At 41.1% G+C, this 24315-nt stretch overlaps 1 protein-coding gene across 4 annotated transcripts in view; it reads right to left on the bottom strand.

The window, feature by feature from the left end:
• The window catches only part of DCC (DCC netrin 1 receptor), a 573034-nt gene that overhangs the window by 208826 nt on the left and 339893 nt on the right, over positions 1 to 24315 (bottom strand). For all 4 annotated transcript variants that reach the window (XM_030005494.1, XM_041121032.1, XM_030005495.1 and 1 more), the window contains exons 6-7: positions 15108 to 15262; positions 13488 to 13608 (exon numbers count right to left, since the gene is read on the bottom strand). In XM_030005494.1, coding sequence (XP_029861354.1) covers positions 13488 to 13608; positions 15108 to 15262 — 276 coding nt within the window. The remainder of the gene's footprint in view (positions 1 to 13487; positions 13609 to 15107; positions 15263 to 24315) is intronic.

The following is a 24315-nucleotide window of genomic DNA, read 5'->3' as shown; positions in this document are numbered from 1 at the left end:
TCTTTACCCAATTCCTGTTTCCTTCTCGGGTTAACAGCTGTGACAGATGCTTCAAAATTCTTCTCCGTTCTTCCACACCACTAGATTAGCAAAATTTTGCTTTATTCAACTGAAACCGCTGCTGTAGATGTTTTAACTGACAACAACTGTGAACAGCTGTTGCTACCTGAAGGACAGATACTAACTTTTGGCAGGGAAAATCCTGCCAACTGTTTCTGTAATGAAATTGTCAATATCTCTGAACAGCTCAGAAATCTGACATATGCTAACTTACAAATAACAGGGGGAAAAACCCACCAAGAACCCCAAAGCAAAAACAAAGAGGTAAACAAAGGATATCTAAGATTCCCTTAATCCTGGTTTAAAAAAAAAGATAAGTGTAAGGGTATTAAAAGTCTGAATTCCTTAGAAGCAGACCAAGGCATTGCTCTTAACCATGGCTCTGGTCCTGCAAGAAGATGGATTCATTCCAAGGCAGTCGTCATAAATCAGGAATACAGCCGCCTAAGGTCAACATAGGTAAGCCAAAAATCTATATATGCAGGACATTAATTTAATGCCCAGAACAGCAGACGGCACAATAGTTTATCCAGCATTCTTCGGCCATGAGATGCTCGGGTCTGGTAGGGAGCAAAGGCTCCCTCTCTGATCCTGAGGAAGGGAGGGACACAACGAGGGGCTCCAGGTTGGTGGAGGAGCCCTCGGGGTGACCCCAGCAGGGGAAATATTGTGGCAGACCATGGAGCTGCTCATCACCCTTCAGTAATGACACCACATCCCGTGTCCGTTCCGTGAGCTACGTCCCCAAATCTGGTTCTCCCTTTGTTTCCCAGCGTATGTGTAAATAGCTAGCGTACCTCTGAACGATCACTTGGCTATCAGAGATTCCTTTGTGCTAAAGGTAACTGCAAAGCAGTTGTACTCCGAGTACAGTATTTCGAAGATCTTTAAAAAGATTCTGCCCGCAGAGATGTCACAAGCTCAAGAGAAGGAGAAAGCATAGGGAAAGCCCAAGTATACGCCCTCCTCCCTCCCTGCTTTCTCAACAGATGATGCTACAGAAGGACAGAGAGGACAGAAATACATATATTTTTAGTTTGGGATCAAAGGAGAGAGAGGGAAAAAATTCTTTTCCATAGTTTCTCTTTACAAAATATTCTTTACTTTTTCACATCAACAAATTTAATTTTCTTGTACATGCTTTAAAAGCTTTTAGAGCCATCACCCCTCCTCCCCTCTTTTTTTAAAAAGACATTTTTAAAATGGATTAAAGAGCTAGATAGATGAAATCCTGGAACTTCAGCAGTCTCGGTTCAAACCCTTACCATGGGTTAAGCAGATCTGTGCTGTTGGGAGGCAAGGACTCTTTCATCCTCACATTGAATCTGTCCCATGTGTAAAGTAGTATAAAATAGTTACCTCCTCACCAAACTAGAGAACAGGGGCAAAGGAATAACTCTTTAGCAGGGCTTTAGGAAATTCAACGGAGAAATGTGTGAATTTCTTGAACCTAGTCTTTGCTCTAACTACCGTTTCTTTCTGCAGACAAGAGCCCCATGAATATGAAAGAGAACGAACTGGAAACACCTTTCACCCAAAAATCCGCGGCAGGATTAGGACAGCTCTCGTGGGATTACAGGTTCAAATCCCATTAGGTAGAAGACAGCGTTGCCATACACTGCATGTGATGGCTGCAGATGCGATTCTGGGGAAAATAGAATTACCTTAAAGAATTTGCAGAAAGTAGACCCATGAGAAAGAGAAATTCTTCAAAGTGAATAATGTGATGAAATTAAAAGAAGAAAAACATTAAACAGGCTTAAAGGATAACATCCCAAACACAAAAATTAAGCATTTGCTAGCAAAGCAGTTGCCTGAAACGCTGCACAGACCAGCGCTGTCCTGGCCAGAGACATGCCACCAGCTTTGTAGCCGCAGCTTGACGAGGCCAGCGAGACTTTTTCTGCCTAATCAAACCCTTGAACCTTTTCAAAATTAACTTCTACTGTTGCAAGGAAAATTACAGTAGATATGGAAATTGATGCTGATCTCCACTCCAGTAGTACCAAGTTGTTGACTTCTGCATATCTCTATTTGCAGTCCTGCAACTACAGTTGAAAGCAGAACACGTTTGAGGAAAACAGGACCATTAAATAATCATCTTTACGAGGCCATCATAAGAGAAATCCTCTGCCCAGCAGCCTGAGCAGGGCACAGCGCTGGCTCGCAGCACGGATAATGCCATTCCAGCTACCCACGTGAGGAAAATTCTGCTTTTTCCTGCTGGAGGGGCCAGCACATTTAATTTTGACAGGACCAATTTCAGAGTACATGCTCCAGGACAGTAAATGGTAACTTTTGATGGCTGCTCACCTTGGCCCTCTATTCCTCAGAGAATCAGGGCGTTTTCTGAACAAATAATGGCTCTCACTGCTTTCAAGCCATCCCCTCCCCAGCCCAATCTTCTACTCCCAGGGAAAGTAACAGCAAGGCGAGAATGCTGCTGAATATAAATAGGAGTAAAGCACATTATAATTACAAATCTGGCTATCCAATGTACAGCTCTAAACCCTGAAATGATAGGCTGACACTGTCATCCCAACCCAGACACCAATTACAATTACATCTAACCGAGGCCACTGAGCCAGACAGGGGAAGGGGTGGATGAAAGATGCACCATCTCAGGGATTCATCTCCTAAACTTCCAAGAAATAATCAGTCTGCAGATTATTAGCAAATCACTTGAGCTAAATAATTAATATTTAAACACGGGCCATGAAGTTATTCCTAAATGTTAATGGTGGGAATGGGAGAGAAGGGAGGGATGAAGGAGAGGAAGGGGGAGAATATGAGAAGCCTGCCTTTTTTATTTTTCCTGTCACTCAGATAAGACATTTGCATTCCTAGAAGAAACGTGCCTGCTTCCTCCCTCAGGAGCTTGCACAAGGCTTTTTTTTTTGTGTTGTTTTTTTTTTTATTATTATTATTTTCCCCCTTATTACTCTGTGATCCTGCAGAGGGAAATAAACATACAAAGAGAGAAAGTCCTAATAGGTCTGAATCAACATCAGAACCAGAAGAAAAGAAAAAAAAAATCATCATCTTTGTCCCCAAGTCCATGCTTGGCATTGTCAGAAGGCAGGAGCAATGTTTTGATCTTAACAAGAGACTGTCTGCTCCTAAACTCTAAACTGAGCTTGCACTGCAAAATCAATTTGTGAGCTCATTACATAAATCCATATTAAACTATTTAGTCTATATTTAACACTATAACAAGTATAGTCAGGGTGAATTAAATGGATTTTATTCCAGGTGGCGAAGAGCCAAAGTTTGCCCTTCGTCTTTTAATTCTCTTCCCAGACTCATCTTTTGCAACACTGAAAAATTACTTTTTACACATAGGAGAGCACACGCAAACACATGTACACAGGGAAGGCAAAGCTCTCAGGCTTTTATTGTTGGAGCTGTAGGTGCTAATGAAATCAATATATTCTAGTCTTCAGAGTGATACTGGCAGCACATATTTGTTATCTCATGCACATGCTCCATGTGTCGTCCTGTACCACTGGCCCCAAGTATGAACAAAAGCAAAACTAATAGAATATCTAGCAGTTTCCTAAATAGGACCACGTGTAAGTGTCTACATGTTTGGGGGTTGTTTTCCCTAAATCTTTCCGCCAGGGAGCAAGGCTATGAAGTTAGTATCGCTGACAAATATGCCTGAAGATTAATTTGCTGTTTCCCCATAAACCAAACACATTCAGCTATTTCTTACCCTTTCTTATCGTTGATCAAATGGCAGCTCAGCAAATAGGTTTCTGCTGGGAAGGTGACATGGTAGTGCACTACATATAAAAACCCATCAGCGCTCAGGACTGCAGACAATGCATCTCCTGACCTTATTACTCCTGAGCTCTGCAGTGTAACTTCATCTACGCTTCTAAAGGAAACTGTTATGTTTAGGGAAAAACGAGCACCTGCAAAAGGGGGAAAACAGATGACAAAGAGAGGAGTTAACTTAAAAATTAAGCTTTCTCTGGCTAGCGAAGCGGCAGGTGAACTCAGAAGCCAAGGATGAAACACCCAGCTATACACAGCCAAATGAACAAGGCTAGAAGGACACGAGCCATATGGAGGTGAACAACTCCGAAGTAACTTAAATTCCTAGCCAGTGACCCGCTACAGAATATAACAAACACCTCATGCTTTCTAATGTAGTTAGTTTTAGGACACCTTTCATAAACAGGCAAATACTATCGAACTCATTCGATCGGTAGGCATCCCAGTGAGTTACTGGGAGGTTTGTGGCAAAACCTTTGTCACACCAGGGTCAGACTAGAAGTTTAGGCACTGGTCTGTCTTTCCTCTCTAAGGCTTTTCTCCATATTTTTCCCCCAATTCCTCCCTTAGAGGTGGTTTAAAGGAAGAAAGTCTATGCCCCCACAAGCTGCAAAATCCAGTAGAGCCCCCTAACAACTTCCTGTTAAATCGCTGAAACTCAGGCCACGGGTATTTCCCTGGAAATAAGGGCAGAAGGATCTTGGCCTATGGCCAACCCTCAGAGCCTACACATGCACATTCAAGGATGACCAGGGCTTCTCTGAAACTTGCGCCGTCACCTCTGCTGACAGTAAATCCCCTTCCACCAGTGTCAGTGGAGGCACAGCAGACCTCCCTGCAGGAGCTGCAGTCTGCAGCATCCTGCAATTTTCATTTGGGTTCTTTTTTTCCCCCCACATTTGCAAGATCAGCTTCTGCCAATGCTCTATTACTTGAGTGCATTAATATATCTAAGGTCTCTTTAAAACTCTTAATTGTCTGTTACCTTTAAAATAAAGAAACGAAAAGGCTATGGCATCTTCACAGTCTACTCAAGTAACCTGTATGTAAAAAAACCCAAACCGCTTTCACATGTAGACCACACGCACAGCAACTCTTTGCCGTTGTCTATATGAAATTCAATTACATAGATATACGGCTATATAGAGACACTCACAGCTTCTTTCAAGCCGCAAGAAGTCTGATGTTCACAAATGAGGGAAGAAAACAAACCCGCCGGCCTTTGGAGAGCAGAAGACACAGAGCTGAGGGGCAGCAGATGCACAACCACTAGATCCAGGTGGCAGCAGTCACCCACAGCCGCAACACTGAGACTTACCTCACCTCACATTTGAGCTTCTTCAGAATTTGACTCGGCACCCTCTATGGGGTTTTCTACAGCTTTACTTCACTGTGTAATAAATACGTTGCATTGCTCTCATGAAAGCGTAAAACACTGAGGTTATGCCAAACCTGAACGAACAACCCTTCAATGAGCTGTTCGTGAAAACCTGTTTTCTTTGCACTCAATTCCTACATGAAAAAAAGAAGCTTTCTGGTACGCAAGCCTAGTCATTCACACAATACTTGTGAAAACCAAAATCTCCTTTTCAAGGTTTAAAAAAACCCCAAACCCCACAAATCCAATGAAATACTTCATAGTAAGAGTTCCTATGTGAAGTCATTAGATTCAGTTATCTGCATCAAACTCACACAGGACTAAAAAGTACATTGCTTTCCATATTTATAACGTAGTCATTTCAGTTCTCCTATTCTGACAAATTAAATTCTAAGAGATCTCAAGGTCTTAGAACTAATTGTGCAGTTATTCATTCTATCTTGTGATTATTCTGACATTACCATGTAAAGTCAATATACAGTAAGTGATATTTTAATTAACACCACTTAAACCCTAATTGTATTCCAGTTTCCCATGATTATTATTTCTCAACACATATCCTTTATTAAAGACAAAAAAATCATGGTAAGGCTGGATTTTAAATGGTTAATAGCATTATAGGAGATTATTACCCTTCTCTGTCTTTTTTTGCAAATTATCCTAAATCTATTTTAATACATAGTTGTGTTCCTGTTAGAGTACAGACAACAGCTCTTCCTCTCTTACATGCAATAGGTTTCACAGCATTTTCTGTAAAATTCTAACATGTCTTTACAGAACCTCTGTACTCAGATCACTCTTTAATTGTATATTTGGGGTTTTTTAAAGAAAGCACAAACATGTTTGTGAATTGTTTGGGAAGCACAAATGTTCTTACGGTGTCTGACACCTTAGATGACTAAGGTAACTTCAAAAACAACTGCTAAAATCTCAATCTTCCAGTCCCGCACTCATCTGCTGTTGACTGCTAAAGGCATGAGAGCTCCCCAATACTCCCAATTTCTCCCAGGAGCTTCTGGCTCACCTGAACTTCTCTCCCTGGCTGTACAAACCTTCACCCAAATCCCGAGAGCTCCCTGTCTGCCCCAGGCACTGACCTTACACAGGTCTTTCACATGCAGCAAGGTGGCTCCAGCACAGCTGAGAAACATCTCACCCCAGAACACCTATTTCATCAGAATACATCTGTTGGCAAGAGGAGCAACCTTCGACTTCAGACCAGGAGAAACCTGGTCTCACCACACTCTCATGTGACCCCTCTTCCCAGAGCAGGGCCTCTTTCTTGCTGAATTTCTCCCTGACTGTCCAAATGTTCAAAATTTGGCCTGCACCGAGGTTTAACTCAGTTGGGGGAAAGCAGAGTGACTCCAGCACAGAAGCTCACCCTCCTGAGCTTCATAGGAGACTGTGGTGGTGTAGAAACCCAGCTGTCAGGTTTTTAAACCATTATAGCTCTTACAGAACAAAGCCACCAATCTTTGATATCAGCATTTTAAGACAAGATCAAGCATCTCTAACTGCCTCTTTCCAGAAACCGTTACAGTCCAAAGTTTCCAGCAATGTTCACTAGATCAATGGAAAACAGAACCAGACATCATCTCATGAACCCAACTAATCCTTTCCTACATCCCATGGCTGGATTAAAAATATCCCTAGCACATATTTACCTAACTTGTTCTTAAAGACCTGCAAAGATGGAAGCTCAAAAAAATCCTCCAAGATAATCCCCTGCAGTCCATCTATCCAGACATGCCTTCTAAGCACCTCTGCTGTTTTTAGGATGGCCTTTCTATACCAACCTTTTTTTTTAAACTAGAAAAATATTCTGCTAATTTTGCATTTTCGCATACGTCTGTTATAAATCCCCAGTAAGGTGTCATAATATTATGGCAAAGACCACCATAAAACCATATAAACAAAATTTATTCTTACTATTACCATCATTATTACTGCTTATGCGGTGCAATAAATGTGAACAGCTTACCAGTTGTGCATACCAAAATAAGGACATTAAATCTCTTGTTTCAACACAAAAAATCCCGACGCTATGGTTCAGGAGGTTATTCTTCTCCCCGTCCCTGGGCATCAGGTGCTTTTTCCGCTTGTTGCTCCCAGCGCTTTCCCCTGAAGCACCTCTTTGGCCACCAGCAGTGGTAGGGCTCCAGACAGGATGACGATACAGCACATTAAATTCCTCCAGGGTCCAGAGCCACCAGGCACAGCCCCCCCACGGGCCCCCACTGCCTGGGGCTGTCACCTCACCTTTGGGAATAAATGATCGCGTCTGGGCTACATTGCACTTCATCCTTGGAGCTGCGTCCCACAGAAGGTTACGCCTCATATCCCTAAGGTATATTTACAACTTTGCAGGAGTTCTTTCATTTCAAAGCATCTTAAATACTCAGGGCTGTGTTGCAGCATTTCCAGCATAAAAACAGAGATGAGTTGCACGGCGTAGGATATGTCAGGGGAAACTCTCCCGCAGCTAGAAGCAGACTTTGAGGGTGCTGAGTCTGCTCAAACGGTGCTGGAGAACCGTGGGTGATGGAGAGTGACGCTGCACCCCATCTCCGTGTCCCTCCTTGGGAAGAGCACCCCAGAGCCACCACAAGTTTTCTAGCCAAGAGCCACCCGCCAATGGCCAAACCAGAGGCAACGAGCGAGCCATCAGCTCGGCGGTGCGAAGGGTCCCCGGTCCGGTGCGGGAATTTGCCCCCACGCTCTTTTATTTCTAGCTGAAGTCCATACGGGCAGTATAACTCACACCACGTGACTAAATAAGCCTTCAGAAAATAAATACATTTCCACATCCCAGTGGAATTACCACTCCCTGCATTAGAGAAAAAAAAAAATTCTACTCTGAAATTTATGAGTGGGATCTTGAAATAGTCTCTCGCTTCTTTCTTCTGCTCTGTCTCTGCCTACACAATGCGAAGTAGCTGTGTGAAATTTGCTATTTCTAACTCAGGGCATAAAGAGCAGACTGAAGAGACAGCACATTCCAGCTTCCTCTGCAAAGGCAGGATCAGGATTATTAGCACAAAGTTATATCTGTCCAGCCTCTTTTTAAAATTTCCAGTAAAGAGCATTCCTCATCACTACTTTTTCACTGGTTTACCAACTGTTAAAAAAGAAACCCCATTTTTCCTGATATTTGAAATCATGGGTATTATTTCAGACTAATTTTAAGGCTAACCATATGCAGAATTAACGCACGTGGTTTGGCTTTCCAACAGACTTGCAAGGAATACAAATCTTATGTTTTAATGCCAATATAATCTCAGTTTCTTAGAATAGAGATGGATTTTATTTTGTGGTTGTTTTTTTAATGGGGAAGTAATTATAAATAATACTAAATTATAAGTTATAGAATAAGTAATACTAAATAATACTTACGATAACAAAGGGAGGGGAAATGGTGCCTCACAGAATGTTTTTGTAAAGGGAATTCAGGGAGAGAGGAAGTTTTTTGAAAATGGAGTCAACCCCTGTTTCTTTTGCAAAGAAAAGTAATTCACAGGTTTCCCAAGCTAAGTCTTATTATACAGAAATGCAAAGTCTTTGCAAAGATCTTGCGCATGCAAAAATGTTAAATCTGCTAGCTGCTAAGCTGGAAATCTGACATGAGAAGGAGCTACGCAACTTGTAAGTAGAGGAATTAAAAATAAAAAGAACGTGACAAAAATGACAAAGCGAATGGCACAGAAAGCTGAGCCCGTGCAGCGGGGCTCGGGGTGAAACACCGGCTCGATGGGGACCGGACATCGAGGACCAGGCCACCCACGAGCTTCAGCTCTCTGCACCCTTCCCTTTCTCCCTGCAGCATCCATCTTTGGACATCCTCAAACATCTGGAGATCATTCGTGGATGGACAGGCAATCCCTTCTTGAATGCCAAGAGTGAAGACTCATTTACAGCACTTTTACCAGTCTCTGGGAGAGGGTGTCTTCCTAAGCTGAAGATTTTTCTAGCAAGGAATTTACTGCAGGAACATAGCTAATAATTATCCTACCGTATACACAAGTTGACTATTTCAGGGCTGTTTTTATCTGAACTTTCACTTGCTAGAATAAAACAATCCCTCCACACATCTCGTGAATATCTGAAAAGGATGGATCCGTGAGAAGCCACCGGCATAAAAGCAAATAACTGTCTGGGAGTTCTTTATAGGAAGATTTTCCTCTGGGATGCTCTCCTCATCTGAAGTTATGCATGTCCATCACTCACCACCATGCTGTTCTCTATTCATTTTCTGGGTGTGCAAATAACAGGTTTTATACAGCTATAAAAATAAGACAGTCAGCTGAGATCTCTTTCATCTGCTTTTTCTTGCTGAGAATTTGTTTTCCTGTACACGCAACCAGAAGTACATACTGTAGGCTTTATTCCTGGTACCTGCTCAATATGATCGCACATTTCCATAGACCGTATAAAGTCCATCGCCCTTTAGCAGAGTTAGGGAGCAGAAACAGAGGAAGCCAAGCAGCAGAGAGGGCTGAGAAACCCAGAACATGTGTGCTGGAGATGAGAACTGAAATCCTTAAATCTGCCTCATTTATTGCTTTGTTTTTTACAGAAATCAGAAGCATTTAAAGTTTCTCTTTTTTTTTTCTTGTTACAAACTGGTGAGCAATCTCCTCCTAAGAGGGTAACATTAAGGTTGTTAATGGGAAAGAAAGGAAAAAGGAGAAGAAACAATCCCAAGCGCCTTTTCCCCAAGTGTGCTGGAATCCACAAATGTACTTTGATTTATTGACTAATGTGTGTATCGCAGACCATCTACCACCACTTATTTTACTCTAGTTCATAATGCACTGTGAAGTACAATGCCTCTCCAGTCATAATCTCAGTTTAAAAGGACAGAAATTTTATATTTCTCAGGGAGCTCGTTGGCTTTTTACAGTCTAAGCAACACATACCAAAATAGTTTTGAGCATGCTATAGCCACATCTGGAATACTAAAAGCGGAAGCTATTATCTGTGTGAGCTCATAGCCCGTTCAGCTTTCACTTCTCATTTCAGTATTGTCTAATTCCAATTTAGCATCCCAGCATTTACAAGGGGTGTATTTGGTCTCAGTCTGACCTCATTTAGTCTTGCTTTAATGCCAACTTACGTGCTGCTACTTCAGGTTCTACAGTTAGTGATGGTCAGCAATGGATGTGAATCTACATGTCCACGTAACAACAACAGTAGTAGGAGCACTCAGACTGATTATACTTTTCTATCCCAATAAAACTTTCAAAATCCCCCAACAGAACATACACAACATATTTAACCCACTGAACGTTTCAAATTACTTGCAAAACTTAAAGCAAAAACTATCTGTAGTATTACGAATCACACACACAAAAGTTAAAAAGTGACTATTTTACCCTGATATAAGTTTGGAGTAGAAATCACTGTTAGGGTAAAATCATCATTAGTTCAATAAAGGGTTTATCTGACCCTGGTTTTCAGGAAAAAGCAGCTCAGATAAGCCTTCAACATGACTCCCTTCCACATTAACAGCTCCAGAAGGGGACGATAGCTATTAAACAATATATTGAAATTTCATTGGGCTCTCATAAAGACCTACCAACAGCAAGCGTGGGCTCTGCTGGGTCGTTGCGGGCCCCAGGAAGGGGGGAGCCCCTGCCCGAGCCCCCCGGCCAGACCCCAGCTACTCAGTGATGCCACGGGGAGCTCGAGCTGAGCCCCAGACACGTGCTGAGCATGGCCCAACAGAATCAAAGCAGAGGGAGCTACGTTCCTCCCGCCACGGCCAGCCCCACCGCTTCATTTGTATTTATAGCTGGCTACTCCACCATCTGTGCATGCTGGCCCTCCCTTCGTCTCAGAGGAATTGGAGTGGCATTGTTTGAAGATCTGATTAAATAGCCAGAAAAAAGTAATCCATCACTTAAAAAGGGAAACAGAGACAGTTTACAATGGCGTCCCGTAGCTCTTTAGGATTTTCTTTTCATTTTCTTCTATTTTAATTTTAATCCAATGCCAAACATAATAAACACCAACACGGAGCGTAAAATTTACTGACAGCATTTCACTTGCAATGACTAGCTGGGAGCAGCAATGAGTTATCCAGTTTCCCCTAGGATGATCCTAGCACCAGATTAAACCCCACTACAACAGGAGATGGCCTGTTTCCTTCAGATGTTCATGTGTGTAAATACAATCCAAGCACATGCACTGAATATGAGATTCATCTTAAAAGAAAGCAGAAAGAAAACAAACAAAAACCAAAGGCAAAACAACCGTGCATCTCCCCAGAGTGAGATCTGAAGTGGAGCAGGTTGTTTCTGAGCAGGATGATGATCCCAGCCAGCCTTCCTCAATATCACATAGACGTTTTTTCTGCCAGTGAATCTAGTTCTTAAGTGCCTTCTCATTTTCACATTCGTCCCTAAGGGAAGGTAACCTCATTGTCACCTCTGGCGACTGCACAGAGGGAAACGCTCACCCAGCAAGATCCTGCACTGCACCGGGTGGAGGGCACGTACGAAAGTGGGAACCCAAATAAATACCTGCCGCTTGATGCCAATACCCATCCACCAACCTCAGGCAGTCAATTAGCCCTGCAAAGCAGGGTGAGGAGGGAGCCCAGGCTGGAAGGTCACACTAGCAGGAGGAAGATAACAACAATCACATCTCTATGGACATTACAGTTCTTCTCCATTTACCCCCCTCCCGGTTCTCCCACTAAGCTGCGTAATTTCATGGCTGCAAAGTGTCTGTGGCATGAGCGTCTAGGGCAGAGGGAGAGAGGGACTGAGAGGTCTCCGACAATTCCCCAGTTGCTACTGGAATTGCTTTCAGGCAGCGGAGAGAAAAGAAAGAGAACAGGCTTATAAAGGAGATGCTGAATCACAAGGGAGAAGGAACAAGAGGGGGGTGAGCTTCAAAGATGTGCAAAATCCATGTTCAGCCATTCATTTGGGATCAAGACAGAAAACAGAGGGAAAAACCTTAGCCTTGTTCCCATTTTCATTTGCCTTAAGTATTTGCATGGAGACAACTTTGCAAACTGGGGATCCGAGGCTTCCAGTGGTGCTTACTCCTCACTTTGGTCTACCAGCTGACGTCAGCTATGGCCACGGGGTAGTGCCACCTCCCTCTGTACTGCCTGGAACCACTCTGGGTAACACTGCCCATAACTCAACAGCTTACAGGACTGAACTTTGATGGATCTCAGCAAACATTCCTGCTCAGTGTTCAGACAGGGGTCCTTAAGAGTCAGACTACTGCAGCTAACAAGAACGTAGACCATGGCCGTACTTATTTCTCTACTTCCAGGTGCCCAGAGTTTTGGCAAAGCTTTAAAACTTCACACTGATGCTGTGTGAAAACGTTTCAAAGGATTTCCCAAAGAAATTCTACAGTACGAGCGATCAGGCTGGTTAATTGATCTCAGTAGGGCTGTCTCGACTGAGTATTTGTGGGCTACCAAGATTCTGCTCTTCCCAGTCCAACTCGGAGCATGAACGACACTTCAGCATGTTCTCTTGTTCTCAGCTTACTGCCATAGCCCATGAGAGGTAGCAAGTGTAACCTGCAGCCCAGTGCAGGTCATTAATCATTTACAACCCAGAAACTTTGAAAGGCTTTTATCCATGTTTTACATATCATCTAGCTTAAGATGAAGACATCTTTCTGTTACTTAAAAACCCATAAAGCAGTAAACACTTAGGCTGCTGCACAGTACAGTCCATAAAACCAAACACCTATTAATTTCAGAGCAACAAAAAAAAAAAAAAGAAAAAAAAATCCTTCCAGCACATAGACACAAACCTTCTGATCTCAACGGTTGGCTGCACTTGATAGAACAGATCGTCAGTGGGCTTTCTCATACTTTCTTTTTCTTCTCTTTCCCTTTACCCAAGACAAATATTCTACAACAGCTTGATGCAGAACTATGTATAATATAATTCTCTACTGCTTATGGACTACTTTAGTCCATCACCTCACCCATTTATGATCACCTTCTCTTATTTCAGCAGGATAAAGCCCACCAATAAAGACCAAGACACTGCTGTTGGCTTTTCATGCAGGTTTAGTTGGCCTCCAGAGTCATCTCTAGGACAAGGCCAGCATTTGTAATTGCCCCAGTGAACAAAATGCCTCAAACTATCTGATAGCCTGGACACGCTTTTAACTACAGCCAGCCAGCTGGATAAGTATGAGGGAGTAAAGAATAGTAGCTGCTCATTTGGGATTTTTATGCTAATAGCATTAATTACATCTACAATTCTGTATGTCCTTTGCATCTTACCAGGCTCTGGGATGATTAGCTGTGCACTGGCCTGTGCGTTTCCAGCTTCATTTTCAGCTACACACTGATAAAAACCTTCATCTGACTTTACCAAGCCCAGAATCCGTAAGTTGCTGCCACCCTAGAGAGACAGCAAAAGAGAAAGAAAGGAAGTGGAGAGAATTAATTAGAAAAACACCATCCAAAGTGAATGCGGATTATAAAACCTTTCCAGAACAGCTACACTGTGAAACAAGGTGCTATGTATGTAATCTCAGCTCCAGTGCACGTAGCCCTGGTCCTTAGAGGGCTGTAACCATAAGCCCTTTCATCAGGAATCTCTTGAGGCCTTGTGGTCTTTGCGTTTTGTTTGATGGTGCCTATGGCCCAAGGGTAAATTCACTTTCTTGCACTGAGTCCATCCAACACCCTTCTCGAGAATTAAGCTCCAAATTACAGCCATCACTCGAGTAGCACGCTGAATTTTGTCTTGGCCCTTTGCTGCAGGGAAGATTTAAAAGAACTTTCAACTTCTGCATCTTTGAACAAATACTGCTCTGAAGGTCAAACTCTCCTTATGGCTTGAGGCCTGGAGATCCTCAAGAAAAGGTCACTCTATGCTCACTTCATCTGAAACAGATTTAACTTTTGACTTCTGTTAGCACAAGCAGAAACCAATTATGTTGGGTAAAATAGCTCAAGTGAGGGGTATGCTTTGGCTGAAACGTACCTTCCGTTAACTATTAAGTGAAAGAATTTTCTAACGCCTCCACCACACAACCACGACAGCAATAGAGCTGTCCTTTCCTTGGACAGCTGCTGGCTGCTTTCTAATAAGCAGTGATATATTAAAAAAAAAGATTGAATTTGCTATAATATATGGCAGAATAAGTCTCTCCTGCATGAAAACCACATTAGAAATAATCTCTTTTTTTTGATAGGTAATTAAAAGACATGATGGTAATCAATATTATTCGTTACAAGGTGAAAAATTAGAAAGCGCTGAACCAACCCACGTCTCTGAACAAGCCACACCTCATGGCCCATGGCCATCTTCACAGCAGCTGAAGTTTTCAGGGGTGTTCTCCAACATCTCAGCTCACTTACAAGTGACACTGCTTGCAGGAGAGGCCAGTTAAATCAACCCTTTTAGAAAACACAGCATAAATTCTTACCCTATAGAATAGTGAAACTTAAACTAAAAGAGGTTGGAGTCCTGGATGGGGATGTTACTTTGGGTAGGGGGCACAACAATTCTCCCTGAAAAGTTGTAATTATGTCAAATAAGCCCCTGTGTCTGAGTACTATTTCCTTGGAGAAGAAATCTACTATTTTTCTTCAGAAAGGATAATGGTGAGGAAGGGAAGTCAGTAACACCTGGCAAACAATATTATTAACAGCAACTCAAAGTATGACCTGACACTGTTACTTCTCTGTGAAAAGACCTTGTTCCAATATCACTAAAACTAGGAGACAATGTACTGGACCTAACACATCTCAATGCAACGTGCATTATTTGTATTAGAAAACAAAATTTCTTCCACCTCCTTCGATTGGATCAAATACCAGAATACATTTCACAACTTCGTTTAAAAAAAAAAAAAAAAGAGTAATTCTAGTAAGTAAAAGCCAGATAATTACCACTATCTGAAAATAGTCACTAGGAATGACCACTTCTCCATTCTTGATCCACTCCACCGTAGGAACAGGCTTACCAGACACGGCACATTCAAATTCAATATCCATACTCTCATAGGCATGAAGATTTGAAGGGCGAATTAAAAACCATGGTGGAACTGCAAAAAAGATGGGGAAAAAAAAATGAAAGTGGCAATAAGTGGATATAAATTAAGGCTTAGCAAGTAAGTCATTTCAATAAGCCTGAAAAATATTAGACATAAATAGAAAATAAATCTGTAATTCAAATTGTTCTCTTTAACCCTGAGCCTATTAAATACTAGGGAAAGCATTTATTCTAGAAAATACACTTAAACAGGTCAATGTTAACTTTTTTTTTTGCCAAAAGAAAGAACAAAAACCTCAATTTAGAAGACACATAAGATTTATGTATAACAAAATATATATGTAATTCTCACTAAGTGAGCAGGGAGGTAATAAAATCTCCCTCATTTCAAAGGGATCAGATGCCAACTGCATACGTAACAAGGTCCTGCAAGTCAACATATGGACAGGCACTTACAGGTACAAGACAAGTCCACTGACAAATAATACAAAATTAGAAATATTTAGAGTAGAGATATTTTCATAAAACCAAGAAGGACTTCTGGCTGGGTTTATAGAAGATGAGGAGATAATCAATAACCAGGAAATCTGTCCCTAGTGATTGGAAGAAGAAAAAGGTTGAATTATCTTTGCTGAAAATGAATTCTTATTAAGCTAGCAATTACCTGTTGCCTTGTATTACTATAATGTATTCACAGTTTTTCAGTATGCTAGATGATATGCTAATTTAATTTCATCATTATTGTAATACTAGGATGATGGAAATTAGCAATTTGAGGCAAACTGTTAATAACATCACATTTCTAATGAGCCCCCCCCACATTGTACTGAAAAACACACACAAAAATTCAGCAGCCCACGTATATTTTGTCAGTTTTTGTAGGGGAACGACAGTCTCTGTTTTGAATATCCATGGTTGCCAGAAAGCCAGAGTAGATTAATTTCTAAGTACCATCCATGACTTATCATTTCAGACAGAAAATCCAATTGTATTTCTTGAGCCATCATTCCCGATGTCTGATTATAATATTTATAAAGCCATAATATTAAAAAACTCCTCTAAATTAAAAGGCGGCGAAGATTATAAAATAAATTGCACAGAAGCTAAGAAATGTTAGAGCCGAGGCTGCCCTTACATCCCGAGCTCAGTTTGCGAGGCTTACAGCACATTTCTCAATTACACCGTCAAATTCTGTTTCTTCGCAGCCTCCCTCGGCACTCCAGGAGGACCCCGCTCTCCGAAAGAGCAATTCAGGATTTAATTTCAAGCTTCCTTTTTAGTACATGGCTTCATGCTTTCTAGTTTTCAAACTTTTCTCTGCAAACAAAATGATTGATTTCCCAGTGGGTTTTTTCCTCTGGTTCCCATTTCTACAATACCTGTGTGATCCACAAACGTTTTTAAACTCGTAGGAGTCGGACACTAAGAGGTGCTACTAGCCAAGCTACCAGTGAGAGGGCAGAAGTACTCTCCTCAGTTTTCTTGTCCAGTTAGGTATGATTTAGAGCAGTCTCTGTTAGAGTACTCCACAGACAACTGTGGGTTTTTTTGCACATCAGACCAAAAAGTCTCACTGGGGATGCAGAAAACGAGGAAAACAGTTGCAACATATGAACACGTGGCATAAGCGACGTCTGCTAGGAATACCGTGGCAGATGTACAAATAAAATTGTGTTCTTCAGGGTTTGCATTTCATCACCTTAACTACAAAACTTTTTTTTTTTTTTTTTTTTTTTTTTTTTTTTCCTTTTTGACAATAGTTTCCAGCATTGGTAATAAATGAAGGCAGAGTCGTAGACATCATCACCTCTTCAATCATCTGCTCCCAATCTAATCCCGAGTGCTCTCCAAACTTGCGTGCACAATGAGGTAGAAATACTTTTGAGAAAATGAGATTATTATATTTAAAAACTGCAAATAATGCATAACACCAAGCAGATCAAAGTAAGACTGCAAAGTTTTTATGTCAGCTTTTTCTTGATTTTAGCAATTGTTTCTGCTTTTGAGCTAAGTTACCTACACTTAAATAAACATCTGTCCTGGGCCCCTCCAGCACCATTCCCGTGTCCCATCTTCTCTATTCCTCCTTCAGATTGGTCTCTTGTTTACTATGTATTTAATAATTTAGGATACCTAGAAGCTCCCGATCCAGTTCAGATCAAACCCAGTGCATGCAAATTAAAACCGATGAGGTGTCCTGATTAACTTTGCTGCCTAATTTCCTATCGCAAAGGCTCAGGCAGATGTGTGTGCAGGTCAGAAAAGCTCCAGGCTGGGCTCTTCTTGCTCTGTGGCCATACAGACATTAAATCAGGGTCTCCAGACCACAGCACCACACAGTGCAGGAAATTTTGTAGATGATTTTTCAAATAAAATATCACTCTTAAGGGAACACTAGTAACGAGGATGCTGATCAAGAGGTTTGTAAAAAATAGTATCGCTTAGACTAGAGATGCACGAAAAAAGACAATTCAGTAGCTGAGTTACGAAGAACCAGCATTGACAGTACAGCTCAAGGGAAAAGAAACAAGCTCTTTGGGTAAGAAATACCCGAAGGAAAAAAAATTAAGATGGAATCACATTCATACATTAATTTTTAACACTTTTGTTTTTTTACACTAGAATCCTAGTATAATTTATTCAACAAACTCACATAAAACCACCAGTATCTATGTAGTTTATAAACCATATAATTTTTCAGAGCTGACAAAATCACAAACTACTCAATCTTCATTAATGTGCTTTATTGCGATGTCACCAGAAGCCTGCAATTAATTTATAGACTTGTAATTCACAGATTCCCGCCAGTTATGCTTTACGACGCACACGCTTCCAGACCCTGACCCCGCTTGCCGGCAGCTTTTCATTCCCTCCACCAGCACTGTTGCTCCTCTCCCCTCATTTCTCCCTTTTTTTTTTTTTTTTTAAATTACTGGCATTTTTCTAGACTGCTAGAAAGCTTGGTGCTTTCTTTTTTTATGGTTTATGTTCAGTATATGCATATCAGGGTGTTGAGTTTCATACAGAATAGATGTATTTAACAATTATAACGCACACACCAACACCCTTGCAATAGTGGGGTAGGTGTGCCCCCCCTTTTTTTTTAAGGATGCCATTAAAGTGAGTAATTTGCATAATTACTTTGGTGGAAATTATGCAGTATTAAGTGCAGGTAAGACACCACAAATAAGGACAACGTAACACCCTAAAGCAGACAGATGTAACACATTTAGACTGGAAATATGTATGCATATATATATATAAAATGTCAAGCACTATAAATATACATTCTATAAATATTTTATACATCAATAAATGTCAAGCGCTGCCATATTTGCTCTCTATGTGTTTTTTCTCAGTACTTAATATTTTAAAGGCATGCATATGTGAACAAGGCTGATGAGGTGGGTTGCAAAGGAAATAAAAATACATGCCATTTTCATGTTCCTTCTAATTATATTGTGGCAATATAAAAAGACTTGAACAAACAGCAGACTTTTTTTCCCAAGAAACTTACAATGTTTCAGAGAATTTTTTTTTTTTCTTCTTTTTTCAGAAAACGTCTGTGAATTGTTGGAAAGTGAGAGTTTAGTGAGATTTTTCCAGAACAGCCTTGCACTATACAATGCTTATATTGTACTCTGCCCTGGCTCTGGCTGAAAGCCTTACAATTCTATCTTCAGAACAAAATAATTTCAAATAACATCTCAGCAGGTTATGCTTATTCAATATCAGGATGACAACACTTTTCTAAAAACTCATTTTCATTATTTCATGTCAACCTAGCCCTATCAAAATGCCCCAGTCGCAGACTGAGAATATTTTATGCTAGATACTGTACCGAAAAAAGGTAGGAAAACACCCTAGAGGGTTAATAGAGATCTATGAAAGATGTCCACGAGATTTTGAGTTTAACAGAATTTGTATCAGCAAGTAATATCAAAGTCCTCACTAAACATCTTTGGATAAAGGATTAGGACAGACCCCAGCGTGCAACCCTATTGACTCAGGAAGATTTTTAGTCGTGTGAATGGTGTCACTTAAATGAAATACAAGATAGGAGCCATTCTGCAGCTCAGTATTTTGTATGAAAGCGTACACAAAAGTTTAAAGGTCTCTGCGCTCCAATGAACGCAGTTGGTGGGTGCTCAGTTACGGAGGTTGTCCCCCAGCAGACAGCACATCGGTATGTGGTATTGCAGGCTCCGAGATTCAAAATGCAATAACTTATCCGTGTGCCAGCAGATCCCCGACAACTCGGGGAGAGGAAGAGTGTTTCGTTTTCCACAGTGCAAGAAAAAAGCAAATCTGAAAATTGTACTTAATGTATATACTCCTGTAAAGATGACACTACAGCCCTGACCTTCACTTGCCCAAAGGTCCCTCAGATGAAGAACGTGCTCTAAAGTCTGTCCTGTTTGCAGGTCAGTACTGAAGCAGGTCGCTGCTCCGCAGAGTCTTCTAAATAACTCCTCGAAAGGCTGCGTGGGAATTCCGCGGTGCCGCGGAAAGCAGGTGTGGGTCTGGGTTTCGGGTCTCAAACACCGGCTTTGAACAAATGGGCTTTTGCCTTTAAGGACCGCAGCAGGCTGCATTTATTACCAAAAATGTCAAAGATTTGTTGTAATGAGCCTGTAGCAGAGACTCGGGGACTAATCGAACACTTGCCAGCAGAAACAGCTAGTTTAGAGAGCTGCATGTTGGGATGACCTCCCTATTTCTAGAAATACCTTTTGCGAGATGACAGCTGATCTTGCGACAAGAGGAAGCAGTTTTAACTCGGAAAAATGTCAGCATTTCCTAATGCAAAGTGTCTCCTCTTTGCATGTTTGAATAAGGAATGTGTTTCTACTGACCCAAGAAAGATAACTGCTGTCAGCAAGTGCCCAACCCTGTCAGCCTTCTGAACGGGAAGACTTTCAATTGCATGTACTTAAAGGGTGGCTTTGGCATCTCATAGATTCAAATCCTTTTTTTTTTTTAAAAAAATCCCTTGTACTTTTTACTGCTAACTTGCACAAACCATGAATTTAAAATAAAGCTACACTGAGTGAATGTGCCAGGTTGAGCCTGCCTTCAGGGGAGTCAGCACAATCTAACTCAAAGCCAGTGGAGTTCCTCCAGATCTAAAAATGACAAGAGAATTGGATTTTTATATGAATTCATTTTTTTTAATATATATATGTGTGTGTGCGTATTTACTACTCTTCCCTGTTATATATGGTAATTCAGGAACTGTGTTGTTATTGCAAGAAGTTCAAGAATAAACTATGAATGGTGTTACAATGCATGGCTTTTTGGAAAGAGTATGAGGCATAAAAAACAAAGTCCACTAATGGGTCTTCAAAAAAATAGTAGATTAAAATTACTATCTTTCTATCTCTTACCACAGCTCTGCATCCTTGTCTTACTCTAAACTCTATGCCCGACAGGCAGAAAGACAATATGATCACAATACATGTCCCCTCAGACCGGCCTTGAAGAAATAAAAGAAAAACGAAGCTGTTTTCTATGTAAAACTTCATTCTTCACCTAAATAAAGGTATTACTTGTCTTATTTAATGACTTCGATTATTTTCATGCTTCTTTAGTTCTCAACGTGAAGGTCAGCTTATACCATTACTGCAGAACAGCAGAAGTTCATGGTTCCCAAGAGAAAAAGAACTAAGCCACCAAAAATTCACATGATACATCATCGCAATCCCACGGGCATGAAAAAGGAGAAGATGCGGAGACAACTCCCGCAGCTAGAGCAGGGCTTTTGAAGTCAAAGCCTTCTCACCTGAGACACACATCTCACTTTGTACTGAACGTATTAGAAACATATTTTAATCAGTCTGAACTAACCAAAAGGTATCCTTGTCCCTCAGCGTAACTTGGAGCAGCCTTTAACCTTCCAAAGTTGCGCATGGTTTCAAACGCATACAGACAGTAAAATACTAGGAGCTGAGCAGAGACTGGGGAGAAAAGGCAAAGAAAGCAGAAAATCCACTGGAGGGGCGAGGACAGAGAACAGCACTTGTTTCCCACTTTGCATTTTCTATGGTGAGCTATAGCCAACTGAAAAGCTGCTAATCCTTCCACTCTAGCACTATATAAATGAAAAATAATCAAAATAAGAGATTTCATAGTCATTGACTACATTACTAAACATAATTCTATTAAAGAGTGCACTAATGACACGCTTAAGGAAAAAGACAATTTCAGTTTTATAAAGAATGATGAAGATTCTTCATCATTACATCCCAAAAATACAGTGAAAAGCAAAACTTAACATAGCTCCCACTTCTGTTTCCAAAGGTAGAAATCCTTCTGAAACGCTGTGATGACCCATGCTGTACTTGAAGAGCTAAAAGTCTTGATCTCATCTAAATAAAAAGGTACTTTTTCTCACGGATTTGTAGGAGTCAGACCCTCAGTCCAGTGCAGAGGAAAAGGAGACACTGTTTTTATAAGGAAAACTCGTTATTGTCTCTGCATTGGTTCAAATTGCAGCTATTCTATGAAAATTCAAAGGAGATAAGATTACTTGTGAAGTTTTCAGAAGGGGTCAGAGCAGTAGGGAAGGACAGGTTCGCTGCAGGATCGTACCTCAACGATAAGTGAGTATAAAAAGCCTGCTAAGAAAAACGGACTTTCTTAGTAAATCACAAAGATTTCGTTCACACGTTGGGAATCAAGAAATTCCCATCACAAAATACGACTTCTTCATAGACGTTGCCACTTTGTGTCTTTTGCCTTTTTCCTAAAAACTAGTTTTAAAAACTTGCCAAGGGCATAATCTGTGCCTCAATAAAAAACCCCTCTTGGGATTTTTGGGGGGAATTTTGCACGGTCAGGTGGCTAATAACAACTCCCCCTTCATTGCCCTCCTGGTAGCCAGGCCCTATTAAGTTCAGCAAGGTTGATAACGACCCTGTGAAATCGCTGGGAGTTCCATCTGGCTGCTGCTGGGCTGCTGCAATGTCAGCACTGAGGAGCAGATGCAGCAGTTATACGTGTTCATCCTCACAGAAAAAGCCTATACAGTTAAAAAGTATTGAAACCAGATCAACGGAAGGCAAGTTTTAAGGTCTGGGTAGGGAACGCACGCAAACACCCATCTACAAGTTTCTGTAGAGGACGCTCTGTGTAATTTCTGTGAGCAGTATTGAATAAAACCTAGACATCCTGTAGACCACCATATTCTACCACAGTGTAGAATATTTCAGGATTAATGTAAATGTCTGAATTTCTGAGTTTAAAAACAAATCAGGAGCGTAAAGTCTTTCAAATGGATCATAATACTAAAATGTTATTTTAACAACAATATTCTGTAGGACTTCTGAAATACAAGGACTTCCCCACCACCAGTAGAGAAGTTAGGCATGGAGAATGGATTTTTCCCCATTAATACATTGTTTCATGTAGGACCACCAAGTTAAAAACAACATAAAGATGAAATAAAGCATTCCTGCCCCTTGTAAAAAGTTGGTCCAGCTCCTGAATGGGTTTGCCTGGCTGAAGACCACAGAAGCAGGATGCTAGTAAGTGCTCCTTTTGATGTAATGCACCGATAACGGACAGCCTGGGAAGAGAAAACGAAGGTCACTGATATCTGTCAATTTATAACCACCTAAAGATTTTATTTTATTGCTGCCTTTATGACTTATAGTACAGACAACAGTTATTGACCACATACCATCTGCCCTGGGAACAAATGAGCATTTCATAATTGTGTATTGGGTCAAACTTTATCTTTAGATGCATTAACGTTATTTCTGTCAAGCCCTGTACAACAGGAACACATGCATCACAGAACAGCCTTTCCAAAGGCTAATATGATACTGACAATTAGCTAAATTTTGAGTAAAGAACATGAAAGAGAAAATTAGGTTGCAAGAAAGTTGCAGATAGAGCTGAATTATCTCCTTTTTTTTTTTTTTTTTAATAGTATTTTGCCTGTGTGGGTAAGGACAGACTAAATGGGTATTAAGTTAATGGGAACGCAAAACTCTTGAAACATAATGTAAGGCCACAGAGACTTTCCAAGGTCTCAAAAGGCATACTCGGTGTTTTTTCTTTCTTTCCCTTCATAAAAACATCAAGATACTCTGAGTTAACTCAAGATAAGTACTTACAGGCACCAACCTTCACCTCATCAAGAAAACCCAAGAAAAAACGAAAATGCAAGATTATTCTACAACCATTCCTCCCATGCATTTGTGCAAGAGGCAGTATTTGTGGTTAGACAGAAAAATAACTGTTGTGCCTGGATGCCGCACGATCTCTCTCCTGTTCCCCACAGTACGTTAAGGACCGGCAAAGGATCTTTTCCAGAGCTCTTTGCTGAGATTCGGGCTGACACCGGCATGCACCATGCCATCAGACTTGATAATTGCGACTATAATGCATCTCATTTTGGGATCTCAAAGCAATATGTAGACATTAAATAATTCACAAGCATTTTACAGATAGATACACACATATAGAGTAAATGACTTGCTCAAGGTCATGTAACATATCAGTGACAGATAATTAAAAGCCAGTCTAATTAATAGATGTCCCTGCGAGATTTCTGTATGTCTAAGACTCCCTTCCCTCTCTAGCTGGAAAAGAAAGCCGCCTCTTCGCAGTACGGATTTCCCACATTTACTTTTGGACTTTCTCTCTCAAAGTCCTTTTCAGGATCTGCACATCTTTGCCCTGATTGCATCCAGTAAAGTCACACCAGCTGCAGGTTGCTGTCACTGGAGCAGGAGCCCGGTTTCTACACAAGTCCCACGTTGGGCAGTGGGGACCAGCTCTCGTTTGCGAGTGGGTCAGTTAATGAGCCAGCACCACCCCGCTCCATACAGCTCTCCTCTTCCCCCAGCACTCCTCATTAAGGTTAAAAGCAACCGCTGTAACCTCATCAAAAAGAAAATTGGAAAGGCTGAAAACAGATAAAAATACAGTAGAAGCACCGGGAACACTGTATGAGTTTATTACCCTCTCTGTAGCAGTTCTCATCTCTAATAAGGGCTTTTTTGTTGCTGTTACTCACAATTTCATTCCCTCTTCCACTTTTGCAACGCAGCGTTAGCGCGGAGGGACATTCCGTGGCTTTCCCCGCAGGGAAGGAGC

Source organism: Aquila chrysaetos, chromosome Z, assembly GCF_900496995.4.
Source record: "Aquila chrysaetos chrysaetos chromosome Z, bAquChr1.4, whole genome shotgun sequence".
In the NCBI taxonomy this organism is placed as follows: domain Eukaryota; kingdom Metazoa; phylum Chordata; class Aves; order Accipitriformes; family Accipitridae; genus Aquila; species Aquila chrysaetos.
This window is presented reverse-complemented; position numbering and strand designations above follow the sequence as displayed.